The 25,022-nt window shown below is 42.0% G+C and overlaps 1 protein-coding gene across 1 annotated transcript in view; it reads right to left on the bottom strand.

Moving 5' to 3' along the window:
• The window catches only part of ISM1 (isthmin 1), an 84,938-nt gene that overhangs the window by 13,966 nt on the left and 45,950 nt on the right, over positions 1–25,022 (bottom strand). The window contains exons 2-3 of the mRNA XM_006143658.3: positions 16,296–16,535; positions 5,622–5,886 (exon numbers count right to left, since the gene is read on the bottom strand). Of these exons, the coding sequence (XP_006143720.1) occupies positions 5,622–5,886; positions 16,296–16,535 (505 nt within the window). The remainder of the gene's footprint in view (positions 1–5,621; positions 5,887–16,295; positions 16,536–25,022) is intronic.

Here is a 25,022-nt window from a genome sequence, read left to right on the forward strand (position 1 = left end):
CAGGAATGCAGTGCACACATGTTTCTACCTGAGCCTGGGCCCGATGCCAGCCTCTCAGGCTGTTGTTTACATGGCGCAGAGTCAGAGTGGGGTGGGGTGCTTCATGCTTGTGTCCTCTTCTCTAACTCTGAGCAGAGAGTTTGCTCACACCTTACCTGTTCCCAGGGGCCCTATCCATTCCTATCCCCTCCCTTAAAAAGAATTTTTTCCAAACTGATTTTCTACTATGGAATGGTTTTCCAACCAAACAGCCAAGCAGATGTTTGAAACTCCTGCTTTGTGTTAGGGAATTTGGCCTCCTTCTTCTCTATCATCTCAACCCAGGACGACTGGAGAGAAACATTGCTTCTGGTGGGAGAAACCACCGAGGAAGGAACAGTGGTTACTCCCCCTGAGAATGTCAAGGTCTGTGATCTCTAGGTCCTCTTACTGAAAACACCAGAGATGTCTTAAACAACCACATAATTGCACATGTGTCATTGGGAACCTCCAGGTGCAGTGTGTAATATGCACATGTGTATACACTCAATCACACCCTGCACACAGCACCAAGGCCAGATTTTGTTAAAGGGAGCCAAACAAAAAAAAAAAAAAAGGGCCAGCTGGTGGCATAGTGGTTAAAGCAGCTGGATTGCCATCTGGCTGACCATGGTTCAAGTCCCAAACCTGGCAGCTTGCTTTCTCACTTTCCCTCTCTTGTTCTCTGTATTGCTGTGGTGAAATTAAAAAATAATATAAAAATTAATAAAGTAATTCTTTTAAAAAAGGGAAACAAAATAAAGTTGTAAGTAAAGATTATGTTTTTATACTCATAGAGAAAAGGAAGTAGGTAAGTTAGAAAAAACCTATTACATCACATAGATGGATCTCATGTCATCTGTAGCATGGGTACCATCTAGGAATTCCAAGTGGTGTCCTTCTTGGTTTTGCAAAAGCTAAGTGGCCCCAACCACCCAGAAATTTCTTACAGCCTTTCTTTTCCCTTACAGTAATGTAGAGAACTAATTTTGGGAAAAGGCATCCCTGAATTTTGAGGTTTTAATATTAAACATTAAACTGAAGTAGAAGGCTTATATGGAAATTGCTATGTGAGGAAATGTTATGTTTTGGTTTCTTGGAGCTAAATTATTGAATAATAATTACAATGAGGGTCTTCAAAAAGTTCATAGAAAATGTGTTTTATGAAAGAACTGCATGGGCTTCAAAAAATTTTTTTTTGCACCAAGATAAATCTATAATTATATTTTCCTATAAACCTTTTTGAATGTGAAAAATGGCACCCATTACCCTTCTCCCCGTATCTATCCTGTCTCTTACTGATTCCAGGCTGAGATATTTGACTTGCTTTGGCCAATGGGATAACAGTAATGACTAGGCAAGCGGAGGCTGGAACAGTGCTTACCTATCAGGGCTTGCCCTCTCTAGTTATAGGAATCTCTTTGATCAGGTGAGAGCACAGGCTAGCCTCCTGGGGGTAAGAAACCAGATGGAGAGAGGTCCAATCACCTCAGCACCTCAGCTGTCCAGTGGGGGCTCCATCATAGACCTAGACTACACAGCCCCAGTCAACCCAACCTAGACCCGAAGAATCCAGACAACACATAGATTCATGAGGGAATACCCTCTTGTTCTTTGACACTACTAAATTTTAGGGGAGGTTTCTTGAGCAGCAGAAGCTAACTATTACAAATACATCATGAAATCCTCCCTAAACGATACTCTGGAACCATCAAGTATTTATAATTCATGTTAGTAGCTTTCTCCACAAGTTTATTTTTTAAAGTGCTTAAAAACCCATGACCTTTCTGAAATTGTTTTATATGGGTCCCCCAAAATTAGGCATAGGACACTTCCGTGCCATGTGCCTACTCATTCATTTTAAGGCTAGCAATAAACGGAAACAACCTCCTCAGGAAGGGTGTGTGTGTCAGCTCACTACCCTGAAGCCTCAAAAACACAGGGGCCCAGATCAACTTACTGACAAAGACCTCCTCCTGGGGATTTCTATTATTTTAATGTGTTCAAAGGACAGAAAGACAACTTCTAATTGGGATAAAGCTTTGAGGGCAGTAGTTCTTCCTGCTATAATAAAATAAACCTGTTCTCATTTGCTCACCTACCAGGGAGCATCACTCAAAACAGAAAATGAATTTGAGCAGCAGCGATCAGCAAGATAACAACAATGACAGGAAAATACAGTTCCCGGGAACATTTATATGGTGCTTTGACAGTCTCTGTCTATGACATCAAAGAGGTCACGGCGGAAAGAAAACAACCATCTTGAGAATGAGCTTCCAAAGATGTGATTTGAAAATTTAGAGTAGTCATCAGATAGTTATGGGGAAATAGAGATCTGTGGGCCAGTTATAGCATTGGGGAAGCTAAAGCGACTTGCATGTCCCTCAGCTTGGCCACCAGCAACCTTGTGCCACTAATCCCAGACTAGAGTAGCTACCAATTATCAACGGCCTGCTCTAACCAGCTGCTTTGTCTGTACACACTGATATAACTCCTACAATAACCTTGCAAAGTAGGTGAAAACATTCCCCTTTTATGAATAAAGAGCCCAAGGCTCAGAGAGGTTGAAGCATTTGCCTAAGGTCGTACAGCTCCAACTCAAAAGAGCTCAGATTAGATCTGAGGTCTACCTGCTCCTGCTATATCCTGTTCTACATTCTGGTATTCCAGCAGATTCAACTGGCCTCTGTCCTTTAAGGTAGTCACTTATGTGGCCTTAATTCAACATTACAAGAAAAAAAACATCCAGAAAATAGCCCTGTGAAGTCTTCTATTAAAATAGGCCTATGGGGCCCAGGCAGAGGTGTAGTGGTAAAGCACAATGCTCTGCAAGGCAGTCCCACGTGGGAAGGTTTCTGGTTCAAGTCCAGAGGTCTCCCTGAGTATGCCAAACATGAGTGTGTTTGTGATCCATGGCAGGATGGAGGCTGGGGGTGGATTGTTGGGACCCTGTTGGAGGTGCTGTCTTTGTCTCTTTCTCTTTTATCTTCATACATCTTTCTTACTCATGCAAAAAAAAAAAAGGATAAACTTTAAAAAGCTATTCTGGGGATCAGCAGTTAGCATAATGGCTATGTTGCTAGACTCCTATGTAGTTGACCAGGGTTTGAGTCCTGTACTTGGTGACTTAAACTCACTAGGCATGTGTGTGCATGCCCAAGGTCTTAAGAGGAGGATAGAGGAAAAGAGATTGCAATGTGGCCATCCCCCTGGGGGTGATTTCTCACTTTCTGTCTCTCTGTCTCTGTCTTTCTGGTGAGTGCACGTGCCTTATAGCAAAAACCTCTAAAAAAAAAAAGCTATTCTGAATAATTTGGGGACTGGTACACTACTATTAAACAGAAGATAATTATTTGGATTCTCTCTTTTCCCTAGATACCTGAAGCATCTATGTCATGGTATTTAAAATGCAATATCTCAAAAACAGACTTTTCACAGGGAAGCTGACTTATACCATCATCACATGATATGTTTCCATTAGCACAAGCCATGATGTTAAGTGTTTGAACCCCACTCTCAGAAACAGTGTTCTGTGTGGGCTGGGCAAACACAAACCCTGTACAATGTCGGGCTGGCATTCAGGGAGCCTCTGGACTTGTCTTGTCCAACAGCACAGATCTTTTCCTCCCACTCATACCTTCACAACGTAAACATGGCATTTCTGGACCTACTCTACTAACTTAACTACTTGCTTTTCCCCAGAGAGGAAGAACAGTATGATGGGTAAGATGACAGACTCTGGAACCAGATTATCTGGGATGAATTCCAGGTCTTCACCCTCAGGTCAAGTTCCTTGATTTCTCTAGACTTTAGTTTTCCCATCTGTAAAATGGGGTATCTGCCTAGAGAACTGATTAAATGGGCAAATATACGTGAACTGCCTTGAAGAGGGCTAGCGTAGGATGAGTACAATAGAAAAGTTGGCAGCTATCCATATCCGTAGTCCTTCCTCTTGAACGTAGATAAATTGGACTTCCCCTGGGAAAGGTGACAGTTTCATAAGCCTCCTGGCTGGAAGGAATATGGTGTTCTCTTTCTGGTGCCCCAACATTTGATGTGTACCTCCTTCATGGTTCTATTGGGTTGTTGGAAAAGTCATGATGTATTTTTCCTATGGTTTTCTATGTAAAAATATGCCATGATTTTTCTGACAACCCAATATTTTGCTGTATCAGTTCATTTTCTCCCTTTGTCCACAGTTGAGTGAGACCTTCTTTAGGGAAGGACTAGTGTTGTGCTCATTTCTGTATTCCCAGCATCTAGCATAGTGTTGAATATAAAGCATGCTTTTGTTTAATAAATGCTGTTTACACGATGAATGATGGGGCTGGAAAGAAATGTCTTGTTGTTTGGGAAGTCACCTGGAAACATCTATTAATATGACAATATGAAAAAGTCTTCCAGAAGTTCACAGAAAATGGATATTCTGAAAAAACTATGCATGGATTTTAAAAAAAAATTTTTTTTGCACCAAAATAAACTCATACTTTAATTCAATCTTTCCACAAACATTTTGAAATTACCTCACATACAATTAGTCTTTCTGTTAAAAAATGAGGGAATAAGTGAGAGTGCAAATGGTACAAGATAGGTCATCTTCATTGCCTATTCTATGGTGCGCTGATGATGAAGCCACAAGAACATCATGATGATGGGTACATCAAGAAAACACAGCAAGTTCTTGACTGACTCTCCACTAAGACTGCCCAAGGCTTGCTGAATCTGTTTCTTTCTTGGACATACACCACACATTTCCTATTCTTCCCTTGCATCTCTGTGGGGCCACATGACCAAGATGGGAGAATAGAATTTAAGTACCCTCTAGGCTGTGGGTGTCGAGAGCATCTATGCCTTCTCTAGCCTCTTCTCTGTCCTTGGCTACCAGCAAGATACAGAGCATTCAGAGGAATAACTCTCAGGCCTCGGCAGTTGGTGAAGCTCCAAAATGAAAGCAGGCTGCATCTCTGAATGACCGAGGGCAGCTGATTTCTTTTACTGTTTCCCATCCCCAAAAGAACTTTTATTACCTTAAGTCACTGAATGTGGAAGTTGTTTGTTACCTCACCTATTCTATTCTAAAACTATAAGAAAATGGAATTCCCATCTTGGGGTCTTGAAATTGGGGGTAAGGTCCCTTACTTTGACAACCTGTGATATTTGTGTTTGTGGATTCCCAAGGGCGATTCCATTGCTACTAACAAAACTGACACAAGTGCATGGTCAAAGAGAGCAGTGATACACATCTCTTTCACTGAATTGATTTTCAATATGAGTTTTTACATTAAAAATAATAAAGAGGTTAATTTGGTAATTTCTTCGTTTTTAGAAATAAAACTAAAATTTGTTGGGGAAAAAAGGACTCTAAAGATCTCTAAAATATTCTCTCCAAAGATAATTGGTATGATTTTAAAATTATAGTCTTTCCAGAAGAATGTGGCTGCTGGTGCCTCCTTGGGGCTTCTGTGGAGCAGAGCCTTTATGAAGTACGCTTCACAGAAGACCAGAAGCCACATATTGTAAACTGGGTTTTGCTTGGCTCTGGGTTAGGCCTCATCATCCTCATTTATTCTCCCCACCAATTTTATACTGTGTGGTAGACTCACCATATTCTGGCTGCTCTTTGGTTTCAAAAGTCCGGTGGCCTGGGGCCGGACGGTCCCACCCCCTGGGGGGGTTGAGGAAGTTGCTGTCGTCTGAGGTACTGTCGTACTTGTAGTCCTGGTCCCCGCTGTTTGTCCTCGCCAAGGACAAGGACCTCTGCCACCAGGCCCGCCAGTCGGGGGATGGGACTGACCAACTGGGCTTATTCTCCGGATGCTGATCTTTATCTGCTTCAGAGTCAGGACCGTCGACCACCTCTATGGTGACCTGAAGAATTCAGAACAGGCCAGGGTCAATGTGGAGCTAACAGCCTCCAAGCTACATGACCCTTGGAAGAAAGTCTGAGAGAGCAGAGGGAAATGATGGCTGTATCCGTCATGAAGGAAAGCTGATGGCGATGCAGAAGGAAAAACATCCAGGGATTGCCCAAATAACTAGAGGGAATATGGTTTCCAGTTGGGAGGAGACAATTCATCCATCACTAGGGCCCCTGATTTACTGAGGAATAAATTTTGAGAAGACTTTATTCAAGGAGTAAACATATGCTATATGAGGGGACTTCAGAAAGTTCATGAAAATTGGGACCAGCAGATGGCATAATGGTTAGGTCACTGGACTCCTATGTAGTCGACCATGGTGCCAGTCCCACTGGGCGTGTGTGTGTGTGTGCCTGAGATCCTGCAAGGAGAATAGAGAAGGGGTCAGGGCATGATTATCTCCCCTAGGGAGTGATTTCTTGTTTTCTTTCTTTCTCTCCAGCAAGTATATGCACCCTATAGCAAAAATCTCTGTTTAAAAATAATTCATGAAAACGGATTTAAAGTATGAGTTTATTTTGGTGCAAAACATTTTGAAATCCATGCATAATTTTTTCATAATATGTATTTTACATAAACTGTTTAAAGACCCCTTGTATGTGTTTCTGAAGTGATATAAGAATAATCACAATAAAACACAACGCTTATTGAATATTACCTCTGTACCAGGCACAACTTAAATGTCCCAGCTATATGAATTTGTTTAATCCTCATAACAAGCCACCTCCTGTCCTTGTATATGTGTGCCACACTGTCTATCAAGAGGTATCAGCTATTTCCCATCTCTTTCCATCTGGTCTAGCCTGTGACACACTCTGTCCAGCAGAATGAATGGGAGAGACACTGTGACAGGTCTTAAGAGGTCCATTTTCATTCTCTTGGAAGGTTCCTACTGTTATGTAAGGAATTCCAGCCCAGATCCCTGCATGTGTGGAGATCACTTAAAGAGTGAGGCCATGTGGAAGAGAACCAACCAATGTCCACCCCCAAGGCCCCACTAGTATGAGTGGGAACATCTTTGATCATCTGGCCCCTGGTGGGCCTCTCCTGCCAAAACCACATGGAACAAAGACAAGCTGTCCCAGCTAAACCCTGCTCAATTCCTGACCTGCAGGGCCACAAACAACTTAATTGTTATTGCTTCAAGCTACTACATTTGGGCTGGTTGCTAGAGAGCAAAGGATGGGTTTTTACTTTCAGGGAAATTGGTGCACAGAGATGTTAAACTTGCCTAAGATCACAGAGCTAGAAAGTGGTAAACATGGGGAATCTGGCTTCAGAAGCCCTGCTCTTACCAATTGGCCACGCTGTGTCTCAAATAGTAATAGAGGTATTATTCCTTTGTGAGACTGAGGGAGTCAAGAGGCCACAGGCATGGAGGTGGGGCTGGATGCCACAGGGTGTGTAGAGAGAGGATAACAAGGTCCTTGAGACCAGGCTTTCCAAGCAAAGATTTTCACTCATCCCACAATCTAGACTCAGTCTGCACACTCCTCAACCAACCTCAGGGACAGAGAAGATGGTCCCAGGCCAAGGTTAGGACTTGCTCCTGGATTTATGTAGCCTAGTTTTGAAGTCTGTCATGAGGCTGGAAGCATGCGGCTTCTTGGCTCCAAGAGACAATCAACGTAGAGAAACTTGTTTTAAAAAAAAAAACATAATAAAAGACTCATTGGGTTCCTTTGGCCATCACATAGTTCTTGCAACACCCCCTGGATGAGTTATGTGCAAATGAATCAGAAACATGCACTCCAAGTAATCAGCGCAAGATGTATTGGGCAGATGCCTTTCCAGTTTTGCCCTAACCCGACATCTGAGAGACTTGCCGAGGTGCTCTGCCAAATTGCACTGGGGTGTGCCCATCCCTGAAACAAATAGCGCCTTCCTTTTGTGTTAGGGATGAGAAGGTTTGAATTCTGCTCACTTTGACATTCAGAGGAAGTTATCCAGCCAAAGGTAGGCCCAGGCCATGGTTTAGTGTGGTCTAGACACATGGTCAAGGTGGTGGCCTTCAAATCCAGTCACAGCCTGTGGCAGGCCAAGTGCATGTCTTTTCTGTTGGTGGGATGCCTAGAAGGGCACCACTAGCTTTATCCTCTGCCACCACAATTACCCCAATAGGCTTTCCTTGCATATTTATAAAAAATAAGGGAGGGTTTTAGTAATCCTCTCTTCCTTCAACAAAGGGGAGGGAAGAAAAAGAATACATTGTGCATTTTGTATGTTGCTGTGTGCTGGAATGGATGGTCACTAGAGAGTAATGGTAACTGGGACTCACACAAAACCTTGGAAGGAGAAGTGATGGAAGTATCACACAGCTTGGTGGTATACGATCAAGCTGGCTAGTGATGGGGCACTGCTCTGCCCATGGAGACATAATCTTTCTCTTCTGCAGCTCCATCTCCCTCTGCCTGCAGACAGAACAACTGAACTGCAACAATTGTCTGCAAGGCTATGAACAGTCTTGGAGGAAGGAGGCTGCCAAAAGCCAAGTAAGCCCACAATTATGGTAATGAAATCAGTCTCTGGGTAGGAGATAAGGGGGAATGTGCCCAACAGTCTTGGTATTCCATTTGTATTCTGACTGGAGTCAAAGAGATTGCTTAAACAAAACGTGCCCTGCAATTTCTCCAAGCTGGGAATAAAAACAATTTCATGTTTCAAACTATTACCGTCAATACGATTTTTCTTCCCCCAATCTGCTCCTCAGATCCAAACAAAATAGACTTGTTGCCTGGCCAGGCCATGAGTAGCAAAATATGAATTCACTCCAAAAACTATATCAATGACTAAATCTCAACAGCTTAGAGGTTTCTTTTTCTCCCTTTAATGGGTAGCCACTGCTCCAACTGAATTATACAAAACAAAACAAAACAAAAAACAAATAGATCTTAGGATCAGCCCCACCCCGAAGTTAACAATGTGGAAACCTCATGCTGATATCAAAAGAAAAAATCTAATCTGGAGCCTGAAATTTCATAGGCATCTAATTAAAAAGACTTAATGAGTAGAAGCAAGGATTTGTCAATTGGTGAAGATCAGTTATATATTTCTTGTTGTTCTCCACATTTATAGAACACTTCTATAAATATGTCTTGAACACTGATCAATGTGATGAGTTGTCGTGTGGGAGGGAGCACAGATTTCCAAGCTGATGAAGACTCAGTATCTTATGCTTTCTCATTCTTCATACACATAATTAAAGTATCTTAGTATATTTGTTTTCCACATCCCAAGTCAAGATAGTAAAAGAAAGGGAACTCTCAAAAAGTCCAAGTCTAACTTCTGGCAGAATCACTTCAGCTCCAAGAAGAGTCTAAAATAGGTGCCAATTTGGAGAATTCTTTCCAAAACTGGAAACGAAAATAAGATCCTATGTATCTTGATCACTTTTCCTTCTCTTGACAGTTAATACTTTCATTAGAAATGAAGGTATTTTTGCACTGAAAAACACTTTTCATAAAGAAAAGAACACAATTCTCAGTCTAACTAATAATACGTGAATACCTCTGGGAACACAGAAGTTTTGTTCTTCAAACTCAGGAGGGTCTTCTTACTTTGTGTAAGCCTGTGAGTTTGGGAGACTGGGTCGGGGTGGGCCAGTATTTCCTAGAGAAAAGTGATTTCCTCAAAAGTACAGAACATCTAGGGACCTGCTCCCAGCAAAGGTTTTATATCTAGACCTTGCATCCCTCTTTTTTTGTCAACTGGCATGAAAAGAACACAGAATATACCAGGAAGATATGAAATCCTTTCAAACACATGCTCTAGAGAAAGGCAACAGTGGCAACCCCAACTAACTGTAGTTACAGCTTTGAGACTTGCCATGTTACCTAAACACTATTGCCTGCCCTCGCAACATAGACCCAGTTTTTAGGTACAGAAACTGACTTGGAGAATTCAAGTTCTGAGGTAAACAGTAAGGAAACTGTAGAGCTGATTTCAGAACTTGGTCTTTTAATTCTGTTGCTTGTATACATGCTTTCTCTGTTGTCTTTATCCCTAGTATCACCATTGATGTCTACTACTTTTGGGAAGTCTACCATATATATGACCTCGTACCAAGTGCTTCATATAGATGAACTCATTTATTACTCCCAGACAACCATGCTTACATGAGGGGACTTCAAAAAGTATGTGAAAAAAGGAAATGAAAGTATGAGCTTATTTTGTTTTAATTTTTTAAAAAAATTTCTTCTACGAGCATAAAAGACACAGAGACAGAGACACAGTACTCCCAACAGGGTCTTCACACCATCCTCTACCCCTTGCCTCTGCCAGCCCCAGATCATAGACATGTGTGCCTCGAATACTCAAGGAGTTCTCTGGAAGTGAACCTGGAACCTTTTCATGTGGGTCTGCGTTACAGAATATCATATTCTGTTGTTGAGCCACTTTCCAACTCTCACATTTTTGAAATCCATGCATAGTTATTTCCATAATACACACTTTTCAACATTTTTGTTATTATTATTATTATTATTATTAGGCTTTTGCCACAGGGCACATACGCTTGTGGAGGACAATGTAGAAATAAAAACAGAGGGAAAGTGAGAAATCATCCCCAAGGGGAGATGGCCCTCTGCAATCCCTTCTCTATTCTCCACTCAGGATTTTGAGTATGCACACATACATATATGCTTGGCATTATTTTCAAGCCACTGGGTTCAGGACTTGAACCATGGCCATGTGGTAGTCTAGCATGTTAACCACCAGCCACCTGCTCTCCCCTTTCCATGAACCTTTACCCGACTCATGCATGTGGTATTATACTACATAGGTACTCATAGGTAACATTATCATTCCAATTTTACAGAAAGGAAACTGAGGCACAGAGAGGGCATGTAACTTGCATAGGGCTACAGAAGCCAAGTCTGGATGATGGAGCAGTGTTGTCAGATATCAAGCCCAGGTCAGTCTGACTCTACAGTTCTTATTATCTGCAGCGGTGCCCCATGTGAATCTGAGTGCTGTAGGCTTGTCCCCATAGGTGTGTGGGTCTGTTTCTTGGACACAGAATTTTCTTGGTTCTTACCCAGCCAGGCCTGCTATTCCAAAAGGTTTTTAGAGAAAAAGGAGGAGAGGAAATGAGAAGTAGAAGTGCATACAACATGCATAGCCCTGGCCAACTCATCTGATTTTATCTTGTGGTACTTGAGAGGCCTGTGGCCATGTAATTAAGTCTTGTGCAAGGAATAAGAAGGCCTTTACATAACTGTTTTTAAGTCCCTCTCAATGGAAGAAAAGAAATAAGTATATTGGCTGAAATGAAGGCTAATCTTAGCTTGATCCAGAAAAGAGAAATATTTGGTTGAGAATAGCTACCGTAGTAACAAATGGATTCAGTCAGCCTAATAATGAGTTTATTTTAGAGATTTCTGTCTTTGCTATCTGACCATCAGCTGCAGACCAAAAACCCAGCCAGACATACTAATGTTTAAATCTGACTTGTTTTTGGGGATCTACTTTCTATCTTGAATTTTTTTTTTTTTTTAACAAAATCCAACTTCTTGTATTTAATATGGAGATTCGGTTGGGGAGTTGGAGGTATTTCTATTTTGCCCATTGTTATTTGTCTTCCACTCACTTCCACAGCTTGAAGCCCATCTTAAAATGGGCAGTCCGATTTAATTGGGACAGAGGTTACCTAACTTATGGGGGCTAAGAATGCCCCACAGAGGCAGATGTTGGGGCTTTTTGAAGAATTTCCCACTCTAAAGATCAAGAGGCCCAAGAGGGAATGTGGTTCCTTGCACCTGCTTAGCAATGTCACCTTGGAAAGGTTCAGTCTGTTTCTGCAGGAGCCCTGAAGCACGGGAAATGCTTCCAGGGCTTGGAGGGAAGGAGAGTTCAGAAAGAGAGGTGTTGAATTCCTGTCCAATTCCCTGGCTTCAGCTAGATAACTAGATGGGGGTGGGGGACAAAAAGCAGGTTGCTAGGGAAGGGGGCAGATGAGGCCAGACGCCCTGGCAGCGGAAGCAGACCCACTGATGTGCCCTTCACCTGTCTTCACTCTGCTACCCAGGGAGAGAAAATGCTTTGACGAGGCCTACAGGACCAGCTGTACTGTTTGCTTGGCTGAATCGGGCCTGTGTCAAACCAGTGGATTTCAACAAAAGAACAGTGCTTTAAGGAATGGGTGAAGGCTGCCAACACGGAAACCATCACCCTTTTTTAAGAAAGTACCTTGTGTTTTAAAGGACCACCAGGGAACTAGTTTACTCAAGTGCAGCGGTGCATGGGGCTAGCTGTGTGTATGTGTGTGTGTGTGTGTGTGTGTGTGTGTGCATGTGTGCATGCTTTCAGCTACTTATAAGCAGACATAGGGCTGGGGCTCTCAGAGGCAGCAGCTGATTCATTCTTCCTTTGAACCACTTTCTGAGTGACCAATACTAAACTTTTGCGGTCTTCCAGAAACAGAAGGCCAGAAATGCAGCTCAATTTCCTTTGCTTTAGAGCCAACAAGTCATCATATCAATAAAATGTTGGCCATCCCATCCCTCTGTACTGCCTACAGAAGGTTATCAGGCACAAGGATTGGGCAAAGCATAAGCAGTCACCCCACTAGGGAGTGGGTAGAGAGGGGGTATTGGCCTAGTGTTTTGAAGTTTTTGACCTGAATGGTGTCCAGATTGGGGACATTAGTTTCAGATCCAATAACCCTGATATTTAGAGCCATGGGGGAAACCTTTGTTCTTGACAATTACAATGATATTTGCTGTTAACTCAAGAAAAAGAGAAAAAGATGAGGACTTCATAGAAATAACCCAATCCTCTAAAGCATTCAGGAAAGTACCATTTAGAAGTAAGTTTGTTCTTGGGACCAGCAGATGGTGTAACAGTTATGTCACTGGACTCTGAATGTATTTGACTGCGGTTCAAGTTCCAGACCCAGTGGCTTAAAACTTGCTGAGTGTGTGTGTGCATATGCACAAAATCTCAAGAAGAGAATGGAAGAGAAGGGACTGCAGCACAGCCATACCCCTGTGTGTGTGTGTGTGTGGAGGGGGGGTGGTGGTGATTTCTCGTGTTCTATCTCTCTGTCTCTCTGGTGAGTGCACACACCCTATAGCAAAAACCTCTCTCAAAAAAACGAAAAAACAAACAAACAAAAAAGGAAACAAAACAAGACCAAAACAAAAAAGTAAGTTTGTTCCTGTGATGGGTTAGAGCAATACAAAGTGAAAGCAATGCATTGATAATGACTTTCCATCTCGTTTAAGTTTACATGAGCAAGTGACTTGGGTTCTCAGAGGCAAGGAAGGCAGATCATTCCATTTGTACTCTCTCTGTCACCACACTTCTGTGACAGTTCACAGGGAAGTTGCATTTTAGAAAAGTCTAAGAGGTTTTGCCAGAGAGACTCACATGCTGTGAGCACCCACAGTCCAGTGTGGTACCTACCCCCCATCTTCTCCAGCTCACCATACATTTTTTTCTCTGCTCCCTCAGTTCACTCTAGTTCTTTCCACACCTGGTACCTCTGACAGTACCCTTCCTATCAGGAAGCCAAGTGGAACTGTTTCAAAGTGTTCTTTGCTTCTTAGTCTGTGAAAGGATACTGCTTATTATGTGGAAAAATGAATACCAAAAATGACATGATAATCTTGGCTGCTCTGTGGAGCTTGTAGCTCCTGCACAATCTGTCATGGGGCTGTCAAGAGGTCAGTACTACCTGGTTGCCATTTTCTTCTTTTGGAAGAGGAATCTGAATGTCCCCCTCTGTGGATGCCAACTGCCTGTTCACCATTGCTCTTCTCTAACATGTAGGCAATGTTTTAAAGAGACCCAAGTGGAGTCTGGATAAAGGATGAGCATTTCCAAATTAAGGGATTTATATGGGAGACAGAAAAGAGATCCTGAAAAACTCTGCCTAAAACTTGGTTCTTAGGGAGAACATGAAGCACTCAGTATTATTATTATTATTTTAATTGTGTCACAGGGCACATGTACTCACCAGAGAAAGACAGAGAGAGAAAAAAGGGAAGATAAGAAAGCCCCCACCCCCCATGGAGAATGGTCATGGCATAATCCCTTCTCCATCTCTCCCTCCTTTTAGGATTTTGGGCATGCATGCACACACACCTACCATGTTTCTCAAGGCACTGGGTCTCAGACTCCAACTGTGAAGTCAGCCATGTGGGATCTAGTTGCCATAACCACTGCACCACATGATGGCCCACCTAGTAACTTTTAAACAAAGGGAACACTCTCCTTGCAGCCTTCTATTCCCCTGCATCCAGGCATTTTCTCATAATTTTACACTAGTAATTATTAAATCTATTGTATTCCTAGACTTGGTCTTTAGCATTAAGTCTCACAATGGCATTTCTGCCTTTGGGAAACAAATATTAGCCACAGCAAGTTTAAGATTTTTTGGGGGATGACCTAAGCACCCTTGGGGTAAGGGTTGTCTGGTCCTGGAAGTAGCATCTACATCTATAAGCATTAGATGCAGGGGTGATAGCGAGCAGCACCAAGCAAGGACATGGAGACTGACCTGCCCTTTTTCTGCCAATCTCCACCTCCCCCAAGTGTATCGCCTGCTCTTTATCAGACAGCCATGTGCCTGTGCCTGGAGAGGAAGCACTGGAGCCAAAGGGCTGATTTTCCAATTCATCATTTAAAACAATACAAGACTCATCAGAAATATTATTTGGGCCATGCAGTGATTTCTGCACACGGGTTGTGAAAGAGTAGCTTCCAAACATTTTGTACTTGTGTACCAATTCCAGAGCTTTGTCCCTGTCTTTTCACTGATAGAGATCTGTACACCTTGGAACATAGTGCTTTTCCTCCTCTGTTTTCATGGCCCTTCTGGTGCTGTCTTACGTGGTAGCTGGTATCTTACCACTTTGTATTTTCTGGAGGGAACAGACCTTTCAAATCTTTATTTCCATTGCCTAAGGCAATATTTTATATACAGCAGGGTCTAGTTCATACATTCTAATTGCATTGCATACTTGGTAATATTCATCAGATGCTATGACACTGATATGATGACCAGAACAACTTTGGTTAAGGAAACCTGATCTAAAACTGTATCATTCAGAGAACATTGGTCTGGACAGGAGAGAAGTGGTTAACTTAATTAAGGATCAGTTGTTCCATGAAAAAGTTCAAGAACTTTCTTCCATGTAAGTTAATTGACATTTTGTTTAGAAGAAGAAGGAGGAGGAGGAAGAAGAAGATGTTTGGTGTAGAAGAAGAAGGAGGAGGAGGAGGAAGAAGAAGAGGAGAAGAAGAAGAATGAGAAGAAGAAAAAGAAGAAGATGAAGAAAGAGGAGGAGGAGGAGGAGGAGGAGGAGGAGGAGGAGGAATTGCTCCCATTACACAGGTGAAAAGGAACTGGAAAGCTGAAAATAAGAGGTATAGAAGCAGGCATAAGAAGATAGAAAATATCCAGGCAGGGGCTAGATTGCCCAGAGGAGTAAACCTCCCTTGGTCATCAAGAGGTCAGTCTTTGAGAAGAAACAGAGGGAATACAAGTGACACTCAGAATGAGGAGTTTGTCTCTGAAACATAGATTGGTGGGATGAGTATTCTTGGTATCCCAAGAGCCTGGATTTAAGGCATAGAACTATTATTTACTAGCCATATGACCTTGGGTAAACCTAATAGAAACTTCCCAAATGTTACATTTTTATAGCACTGAAGATCTCCTTTATGAGGATGTTGTGAGGGGCAAATCCCATCAACTTTGCCTGCAAAGTACACTGTACTATTTCAGGGTAGATGAGTGTGATTACTTTCAATCCCAGGAACCCTTTCTCTACCCTGCCATTTCTCTTTTCTTTCCAATCCCATCTTAGTGGAATATATTCCTTTCTTCCCTAGGAACTTGTGTGTTTTCATCTTCCTTCCTCTTCTCAATTTTTTTAAACCACTAATTTGCACTCTAATGCAACTGAAGCTTGTCATCTCTTGAAGAAATTTCTGGTTCCAAGGTGAGAGTGTCTTCCAGAATGTTAAAAAATCATGCCATAATTTGCCTAGTCTCCTCACATGTCAGATTGATCCTTTTCTATAGCTCCCATCTTTAATTAATTTCAGGACATACTACTTTGTTCTGTTCTGTTTTTACATTTCAATGTCTCTGACACCAGGATGTCTCTTGTAATCCTCAGCATATCATACTTTAACTAGCAGTGTTTTCTTTCTTAGAGTGGTTCATAAAATAATGGTGTATCTCATAATCGAGGGTATTGCACAGATAAAGTGTGACACTGAATATGTAAGTAACATGATAAGAAGGAGGATTCATCAGAGTTAAGAAAAATAACACAATAGTTTCCTTTGGAATCGGAAAACAATGATAGATGGTTTCATTTCTTCTACCTTGTAACTGTCAAGATTTACCTGAATATTTGGATTCTGCCCATTTATATCAGCTTTGGAAAGGTCTGGAAAGTTTGGAAGGTCAAGAAGAAAAGATGTAGGACCATCTCTTTGCAATGAAGGCTGCCCAGTCTCTTGTTGGAATCGCTGTCTGGGGAAGGGCTGGTGTGCAGCCTGGTGGTCTTGATGCTCCCCTGGTGCTTCTTTGGAGAGAGGAAAACTGGTTTCTAATGTAGAGTCACTTTCCACGTTGAGGTTATTCTAAACAAACAAAAAGCAAGAAAATAAATAGAATACTGTTTGTTTGTTTTTTGTTTTTTAGATGCCACTTGTTACAGTCAATTAAATTCAAGGGTAAGGGTGATTTCTGTGACTAGAATTAAGCCATCATGGTACTCCCAAATCATTTTGCTACCCTAGTAGTTTAGTTTCTCCATCTTTGCAAAGCCAAATCATCAGAAAACTTCTCTCAGAATGCTAGTTGGGAATTTTCTGAGGGTTGAGTTATTGGGCCATTTGTTAAGCATCAAAGCATGAAACATGTCATCTTAAAGGAGACTAGGTCATGAAAACTGGACCTAAATTAAGTTTTCATTCTCAGAAGGTCAACCAATTAACCACTCTGGCTTAGTTGCAGTCCTAGAGTGTAGGTTAATTTTTTCAGGTAGATCATGAAGCAAAGATCTGACGAAGCTGATAAAATATTTAATAAAGATAAACATGACTTATATTTATCCATTCACCTGTTTGTTCATCTATCCATCCATCCCTTTCTACCTTTGTCCATTCATCCATTTATCCAATCAGTCAAAGAATGCCAATTACATGCTAGGTACAGTTGATACAGCAATGATTCAGACAGACACAAGACTGTTCTTTTGGAGCACACATCCAGTTGGGGGAAATTAACAAGAAATGTATATAAATGTATACACACACACACACACACACATACTCAGATCAGAGAGTGGTGACTGCTAAGACAACAAAGATAGATGGGAATGATAGAAGGTGGCCAGGAAACACCTCTCTGAGAAGGAAACATTTCATGCAATATCTGAACAGTAGAAGGAGGCACTCCACAATGACCTGAGGGAAGGACATTCTAGCAAAGGGAACAGCAAATAAGACAGTCCTGGGGTGGTTATTCTGAGCAACAGAATGGCCAGAGAAGCTGATGTGGAGTGGAGGAAGAAAAAACCTCATGAGGTGAGAATAAAGAGATGAGTGTTGCTAAAAAACAAAACAAAAAACTTTTGTTCTGAAAAGTGCAAATTCATTGTTTTTCTCAGCTAGTGAAAAATGTCTCTATTTAGTTGTCACTGGGGGAAAATTTTCAAGTGATTGAAGAATGTAGAAGTTACTGGACTCCTTTCCCAAACCCGCCAGCCCTTCTCTCTGGTTCTCCCTAGACCTCTCACTAGAGGCTTCCTCCATCCCATCAGGGATGGCATTTTCATGTTTACTGGTGGAGAGAGACATGAAGATAGAATTTCACCAGCATTTGGGACAGTGGTTAATGTTCCTGTTATTCTTGGGCATGTTTGGGGGTTTGGGAGTGTATATTCCAGCATACTGTCTCCACACGCACTCCTTGCCCCCCGCCGCAGTGCCTCTGACCCAACGAAGGGGTTACATCTGCTATCAAAACACTCCTGACTCTGAGCACTCAAGGTCAAGAACTACCCCAGGATAAGACATACACAGCAGACACATGTCTGCTTAGAAAGCTAACTGGAAAGAATAATTTTTTTATATCTCTTTAAATGGGAATGAGGTTGAGGAATAAACCAAGATCACCTTTATAATTGTTCAAAGAGGACAGGAGGAGGACTGAGATGGAGAGCATGCCTGCCTTCTCCAAAACATGCAGTGATGGAGAGAAAAGCTGGCCGCTTCTCAGCATGTGTCTGCTTGTCTTTTCTTTTTGCTTAGGAAATGTGTCCAGGGGCAGTGTCTTTGTTCACCTTTCCCGCCACCTCTCTGCTGTGGTTTTTGTCTCTTGGCACATCTGTGTAGAGGGAGTTGCTCTGGCATTCTGAGGCATTGCTCAATGCAACAGAGGCCAAATGTATTATTCTTTGAGTACAGCAGAGAAAGAGAGAGACAGAGAACAAGAGAAAGATCACATGCTAAGCATGCTAAGTCTTTTCTCAATATAAGATCTCTTTGTTACACCTCGAAGGGAAGATAATGCAACTATTCCTTGCTTTTCTACCTAGATCCTCAACTCTAAAACTTCCCCAGTGGTATTAGGGATCATAATTTTATTCTCATGGAGAATTTCTTGCATAAGATTCAGGAATATAAGTCCCAGACGAGGACCAGGATTTGTGTCTCAATTGTTTTTGAGATCCTTGTAAACCAAGCCCTAACTTCATTGAAGTACCTCAGACCTACTGTCCCATGGATTAAAAATGAAAAATTTTCACCCTTTTGATGAAGTACTTTTCTGCTACTAAAATTTTTATTTTAGAAGAGGGAGGAAATATACTTTTGTTGTTATTTCACATTTTGCTTAGATGTCTGAAAAGCAGACTAAATCTGATTGATTTCTCAATCTGACTCTTTAATTTTTCTTGGTAGGAAATCCACCAGTGCCAAGTGGTCCTGGTGTAGCCTTAGACCAAGCAAACTGTTTCAACTCTCTATGGCTCAATGACCCCCATATAAAGCAGAGCAGGTGATGAGGCTCTTGTGCCCTCTCAGCAAGATGGTGAAGATAATGGGTTTGGTTGTGATTAATGATATGAAAAGAGGAGTGTAGAGTTAGGGCCATTGGCTGGCCAAGTCAGGCCACAAGCACTTCTGCCGGGAATACTCAGACACTGGGACTAAAGTATGTGTTGGCTTGGGTTATGCACACAATTGTGGCATTTCTCCATCTCTCCCCCACTGGCCTGCCCCCTAGACACAGGCTCCGTATTTGTAAAATATTTGGAATATGAAAAGCAATAAGGAAATACTAATTACAATCTCAGAATATCTGAATTATCCTTGCACTGCTTTCAAAACATATTTAACTGGAAATCTTGGCTCCCTGCCATGGCATGGCCCAAAGTGTTCAAAAACTGGAAGCTCTAGCAAAAGAGGAAGAGTGTCTAAGAATGACCTATGTAAAATGAAACTCCATTTTATTCGCTCAATAGCAAATTTTTGAACTAGCCATTATTTGATAACCTAAATTTTAAGTCTTGGGCAGATGACAGGATCTGAGAACAATAAAAAACAAACAAACAAACAAAAACTCAAAAAACCTTTTCTCAAAGGATCACACTGTGATCTCTCAGAGATCACAGCTGAAGACATCACTCTCACTATCACTGAGTTCACTTGAGTGTCCCACTTAAATTATCCTGGGGGGGGGGTCGGCGAATGGTGGTGGGACAGTAAAATGTGACACTCTGCAAAGCTGTCCCACATGCAAAGGCCCTAGGTTTGAGACTGGAGATCTCCCAGAGTATGCTGAGCATGGACTCTGGGCTCAGGAAAGCTGCAGGTGATCTCAGCCTGAGATCCCATTGGGGGTGCTCTCTCTCTGTCTCTGTCACTCAAGGTTGAAATAGATAATTAAACTTAAAAATGTATTCAAACAGAATGAAGTTTCTCTGGAAGGGTGATTCTCAAAGTGAAGATTTAAATACCAAGTCTGTAATTTGTTAAGATACTCTTCACTGAAGACAATAACTTAGAAGAGTCCCAGAACAGAAGAAAAGAAACACTGCCATTATTTCCAATTTGTAGTAGCAGTCATTTTAGCTGAATTAAGGTGACATGAGGGGGCTTAGTTCGGGAAGGTATTTCTTTATTCACAACCTGTCTTTGAGTTGATCTTTTTTTTTTTTTTTTTTGAGAGATTTTCACTGTAGGGTGCGTGCGCTCGCCAGACAGACGAGAGAGACATAGAGACAGAAAGCGAGAAATCACCCCCCAGGGGGGATGGTCATGCCGCAATCCCTTCTCCTCCATTCTCCTCTTGGGATCTTGGGCACGCACGCACATGCGCCTGGCGTGAGTTTTAAGCCACCGGGTCCGGGACAGGAACCATGGTCGACTACGTGGGAATCCAGCGACATAGCCATTACGCTAACTGCTGGTTCCCTCTTTGAGTTGATCTTTTAATCCATGAGTTAACATTGACAATGCTGCAGCACCTGCCCCTGTTCCCTCTTGTTACTCTAATTTTAGAACAGTGACTACCAAAAAAAGGAAAAAAAGTAAATCTATTATGTCATTTATCCCCATTTACCTACTGTGGCAGTGGTCTGTGTTGGTCAAATTATCCAGCAACTTCCTGTGCATGGCTCCTGTCCCCCATTATTTTACAACTTATTCTCATCTAAAATAGAAAGAGTAATAAAACACCATGTTCTCGCAGACTGGTATGTTGCTTTAGATGGCAGTGCGGCGACAAACACTACCATTATCTACCCAATATCCATTTCCCTATTTTTCTTACCCAAGTTTGTTCTACATGGCAATGGTCCTGGCTAAAACTACATCTCCCAGCACTTCTTGTAGATGGGGGTGGCCCTGAGATACAACACTGCCCAATGAGGGGTAAGTGGAATGTGCTGGATAAAACTGCTGAAAAGAAGGCAGATACTGTGTTGCCTTTTGCTTCCCTTTATCTCTTCCACTTTCTTCTGCCTGAAATGAACACACAAAGCAGGAAATGAAATGAGGCAGCTGGTGGACATGAGGATGAAGGCTGTACCATAAGGGTGGTTGACTGGAAAGGTGAAGAGAGCTGGTTGCTGATAGCATAGCAGTTCTGGAATGTCTTGTATTAATGCTAACATTAATATGGCACCAGGTGTAAAGGTCCCTCTTGTGATTTTCTTTTTCTTTCTTTTCAAAAATTTTTCAGAGAGTTTGTGTGTTTGAGAGAAAGAGAGAGAGAGAGAGAGAGAGAGAGAGAGAGAGAGAAAGAGAGAGAAGAAAAGGGATAAGCTCCTCCTGGTGGGGTGTGGACATGGCACAATCCCTTCTCTTTTATTTTTTCCATCCTGTTGGGATTTTGAGCATGAATGCATATGCACCCAATGTGTTGTTTAAACTGCCGTGTATGGAATTTGAACTGCAGTTGGCCATGTTGTATCTGGCTCCCTCAACCACCAGGCCATAAGGCCAGTCCCCCTCTTGTGATCCTAATTTTAGAGCAATAAAAAGTAAAAAGCCCTGTTTAGCTAAGTAAGTCTACGTTGAGTTTTTTATTCTTGGCAATTGAACACAATTTTCAACTGATAGACATTCTGACAGGGCATTTAATAAAACACCATGGTGAATGTCACAATGGCACCTTGACCTTGGGTAAAATGCTCTGCTAACTTTACTAATATCCCATTGAAATCTTCCTACACCCTCGGCATACATTTACACAAACTTATTGTTTCCACACCCACACACTACCTTTCTCAAATTGTTTGCTCACTGTATAATGTCATATTTCTTTTAAATACTACCACCAGATTTAAAAGAGTTTGTCTCCACTGAAAGGAACTAGAGCTCCTTGTACAAAAAGAGTCCAAGGCTGCAGCAGGGAAGTACAGATGAGTGTGCGATGCTTTGCTGGGTCAGGAAGCAAGGGCGCTTTCAATAAGAAATAAGGCTCTTGTGAAAGAATACAGGAGCTGGCTTGAAGAGCCCCCTTTCCTTACTGATTGGACAATTTGGATATCAAAAAAATTGTACTCAAGTGATGCACATCAAATCTATGAAAATCCATGAGCCTACAATGCTACTCACAAAAGAAGGCCAGAAAAATTATTGTATTCCTTACTTTGAAAATTGGTATTAAGGGACCAGCAGGTACTTTGGTGGTGAAGGCATTGTACTCCCACATGGTTGACCATGGTTTGAGTCCCAGATCTGGCAGCTTGAAAATCATGCCTGGTACATGTGCATGCATGCCAAAAATCCCAAGAGGAGACTGGAGAAGGGATCGTGGTGTGGCCATCCCCCCTGCAGGGTGATTTTTCACTTTCCCTCCCCCTCTCTCTAGAGAGCATATGTGCCTTATGGCAAAAACAAACAAAAAAAATCCAGAAAATTAGTATTAAAATGAAAGGTATTTCTGAGAAAGTAATGCTTGAGCTGGGATTAAAGGTTAAGCTGGTGAAGCAGATGAAAAGAACAGAGAAAAAAGAAAGGGCCTGGTTTGTAGCTGGGTGTCCCTATCAGAGCCATTCTGCTATCTTGGGATGAGATAGTGGAATTAAATAATGTAAACATTAGGCCCACCACCCAGAGTTCTCTGCCCACCAGCCTTTGGTTGGAGAGATTTCTATCATACGACATTGTGATTTCTACAAGGCTGCCAATTCCCTGGTGGCATCCTCTGGGTCATTAGGAGGCTTGCTAAAGCTATATGGTACTGGGATCCCTCATTAGCTGGTCTGAATACTCTTAGGACAGCCCTATGGAAAAGAGCCAAGAAGAGAAAATCTCCCATCTATAGGTTGGGTACAATTTCTGAGATGACAAACTCAGGTGCTTTAATTGTTCATGTGCTTTATACTGAATACCTCACTGGTTCAAAACGAAGGATGTCCAGCCATTGCATGGCTACAACTCCTAAATTGGGCTGTCCTTGTGACCACAGTGGATTACCACATCCACATCAAGGGTCAAAGTGGTCAGAATGACCACAGTCCTTTAGCTGGTCACTTGGCTTAGGCAGATGAGTAGAAGGAAAAGGGAAGGATGTTCTTTGGATAACCAGGTCATAGGGCAAATAGGCTGATCCCCTTGAAGGGGAAGGTCAAGTATAAAAATGGGAAATGGATCCACTTTTGGCAAAATAACAAACTGAGAACATCGTTGTCCCAGTCTGCCAATAGCCACCTGCCCTATGCTGCAAACACCAAGCAAAGGCTAGTGTGTGAAAAGTAGGGCTGATTTGACCACTCTGAGCCTCCAAAAGATACACAAACTGCTGGGTCTTCAGGAAAGTCATGATACATTATTACATAGAAAAACATGAAAAAATACGTCATGACTTCTCAGATGAGCCATAGTAACAAACTGTGGCTGTCTAGGTTAGTTTTAGTGCTTCTTCTTTTTTAGGGCTATGGTAACAACTCCTAGATTAACACAACCAGGCAGACTTCTTGGAGGCAGACTGGATGGCAACTTTCTGGAGGGCAAAGAACAGGCCCTATCTGCAATCTCCAGACCCCACAGCCCCCAATTCCAAAAGCTCAAGAGGCACCCAATAAGTACTAGTTGATGATAATGAGGGCTATGGGCCTAGTTAGATTTTGTTTTAATTAGGCTCAGACTACAGGCCTCATTACCCCTAATGTGGCTTTTATGTGGGAATCTAAAGGAAAAAAAAAAAAAAAAAAGAAGAAGAAGAAAACCAGGAATCTCCTATTGAAGATATTAAAGAAGATATTATTAGAAATGCGTTTGGTCTCATAGACTTTGAACAACAAACAACAAAGATTATAATTAACGTCACTGCAGCCTCTCTCCTTAAAACATACTAACAATATAGCTAATTAGCAATATGTCCTCATTTGGGTTTGGACATCTGCATATTATTATCGACAGCACTCATTTCTTTTTTCCAGATTAAAGGAAGCCATACTGCACCCAGGCATATGGCTACGCTTCTTCCACATGAAAACATTCTGTTTTCTTCCACCCACGATAAACACATTCGGGGTTTTATCTGTACCGGGCATCGATTTTGTCTGGAACACTTCCACACATCTAAAAATAAGTTTGAGAATGCCACTGGTGGTATTTCAAAGGGAAGAGCAAAAGTTTCCCCATTTGGGGAGATAAAGAATAAAAGGGCACATTGATTATCTTTACACATGATTGAGGAGCAAGTGTTCTTAGGATGGGAAAACCAGGAGAACGAATAAAATAAGTTTCAGGCTGTGAAATCTGCTTTCTCTGGGGCCATACTCATTCTTAATGCTCAGAGAGATGGGACGGAGACCATCATCACAGGAGTGGCAGCAGGAGGTGGTGGCGGCTTATTCTGTGAAGTGTTGGAAAAAGGCAACTAGGACCCAGCCAGGAGCAAGTGTGCCCCGTGAATACATGGATAGTAAGGTTGGCCAGGTTCTGTCCTCACTTTCTGTGTGATGGTAATCATTCCCCTTTAGGCAGCAAGAACAAAGCAAATATCAATGACCCTATTTTATAGAAAAGTAAGAAAATGCATTGTTCCTTTTGGACTCATTCTTGGCATAGAGGAAATGGCCAGACATGTGCTTCAATCTTTGCTGGGGAACCCTGAAGACAGCCCTGGGAGTTAATGACAAAGGCACATCATGATTCAAGAATGCAGGAGTGTCACCATCCCCGTTAGGAAGGGAGCCTTCTATTGAAAGTCTGACTAATAGCTGAGGAATCTCTCGGCAGACTGTATCATAACAATATTTACTTTAGGGTTTGGAAGTGACCTTGCTTATGATCTCAGGAAAAACTTAAGAAGAGATGAAGAATGGTCAGCTCATTGCACATGTGCAGGGAGTTGGCTCTGTAGGAAAGGGGGCCAGCAGTGTGGCCTGTCTGGCCCTGTTCTGCTTCCTAGCTGAAGGCTCTTAAGTCTAGCTGACAAAATGGAAGTCAACACTTCACTGATTTGTCTGAAATACTTCTGGAAGCTACTTTGATCTTGAAAATGTGTGGGTTATGGGTGATTTTTCAAGTTGTGCTTTCTCCATTGCTGGAAAAAAAAAAAAAAAAAAAAAAAAAGGGGGGGATATTTTTAAAAACCACCCTTTT

This window comes from Tupaia chinensis, unplaced genomic scaffold (genome assembly GCF_000334495.1).
Source record: "Tupaia chinensis unplaced genomic scaffold, TupChi_1.0 Scaffold000101_1, whole genome shotgun sequence".
NCBI lineage: Eukaryota > Metazoa > Chordata > Mammalia > Scandentia > Tupaiidae > Tupaia > Tupaia belangeri.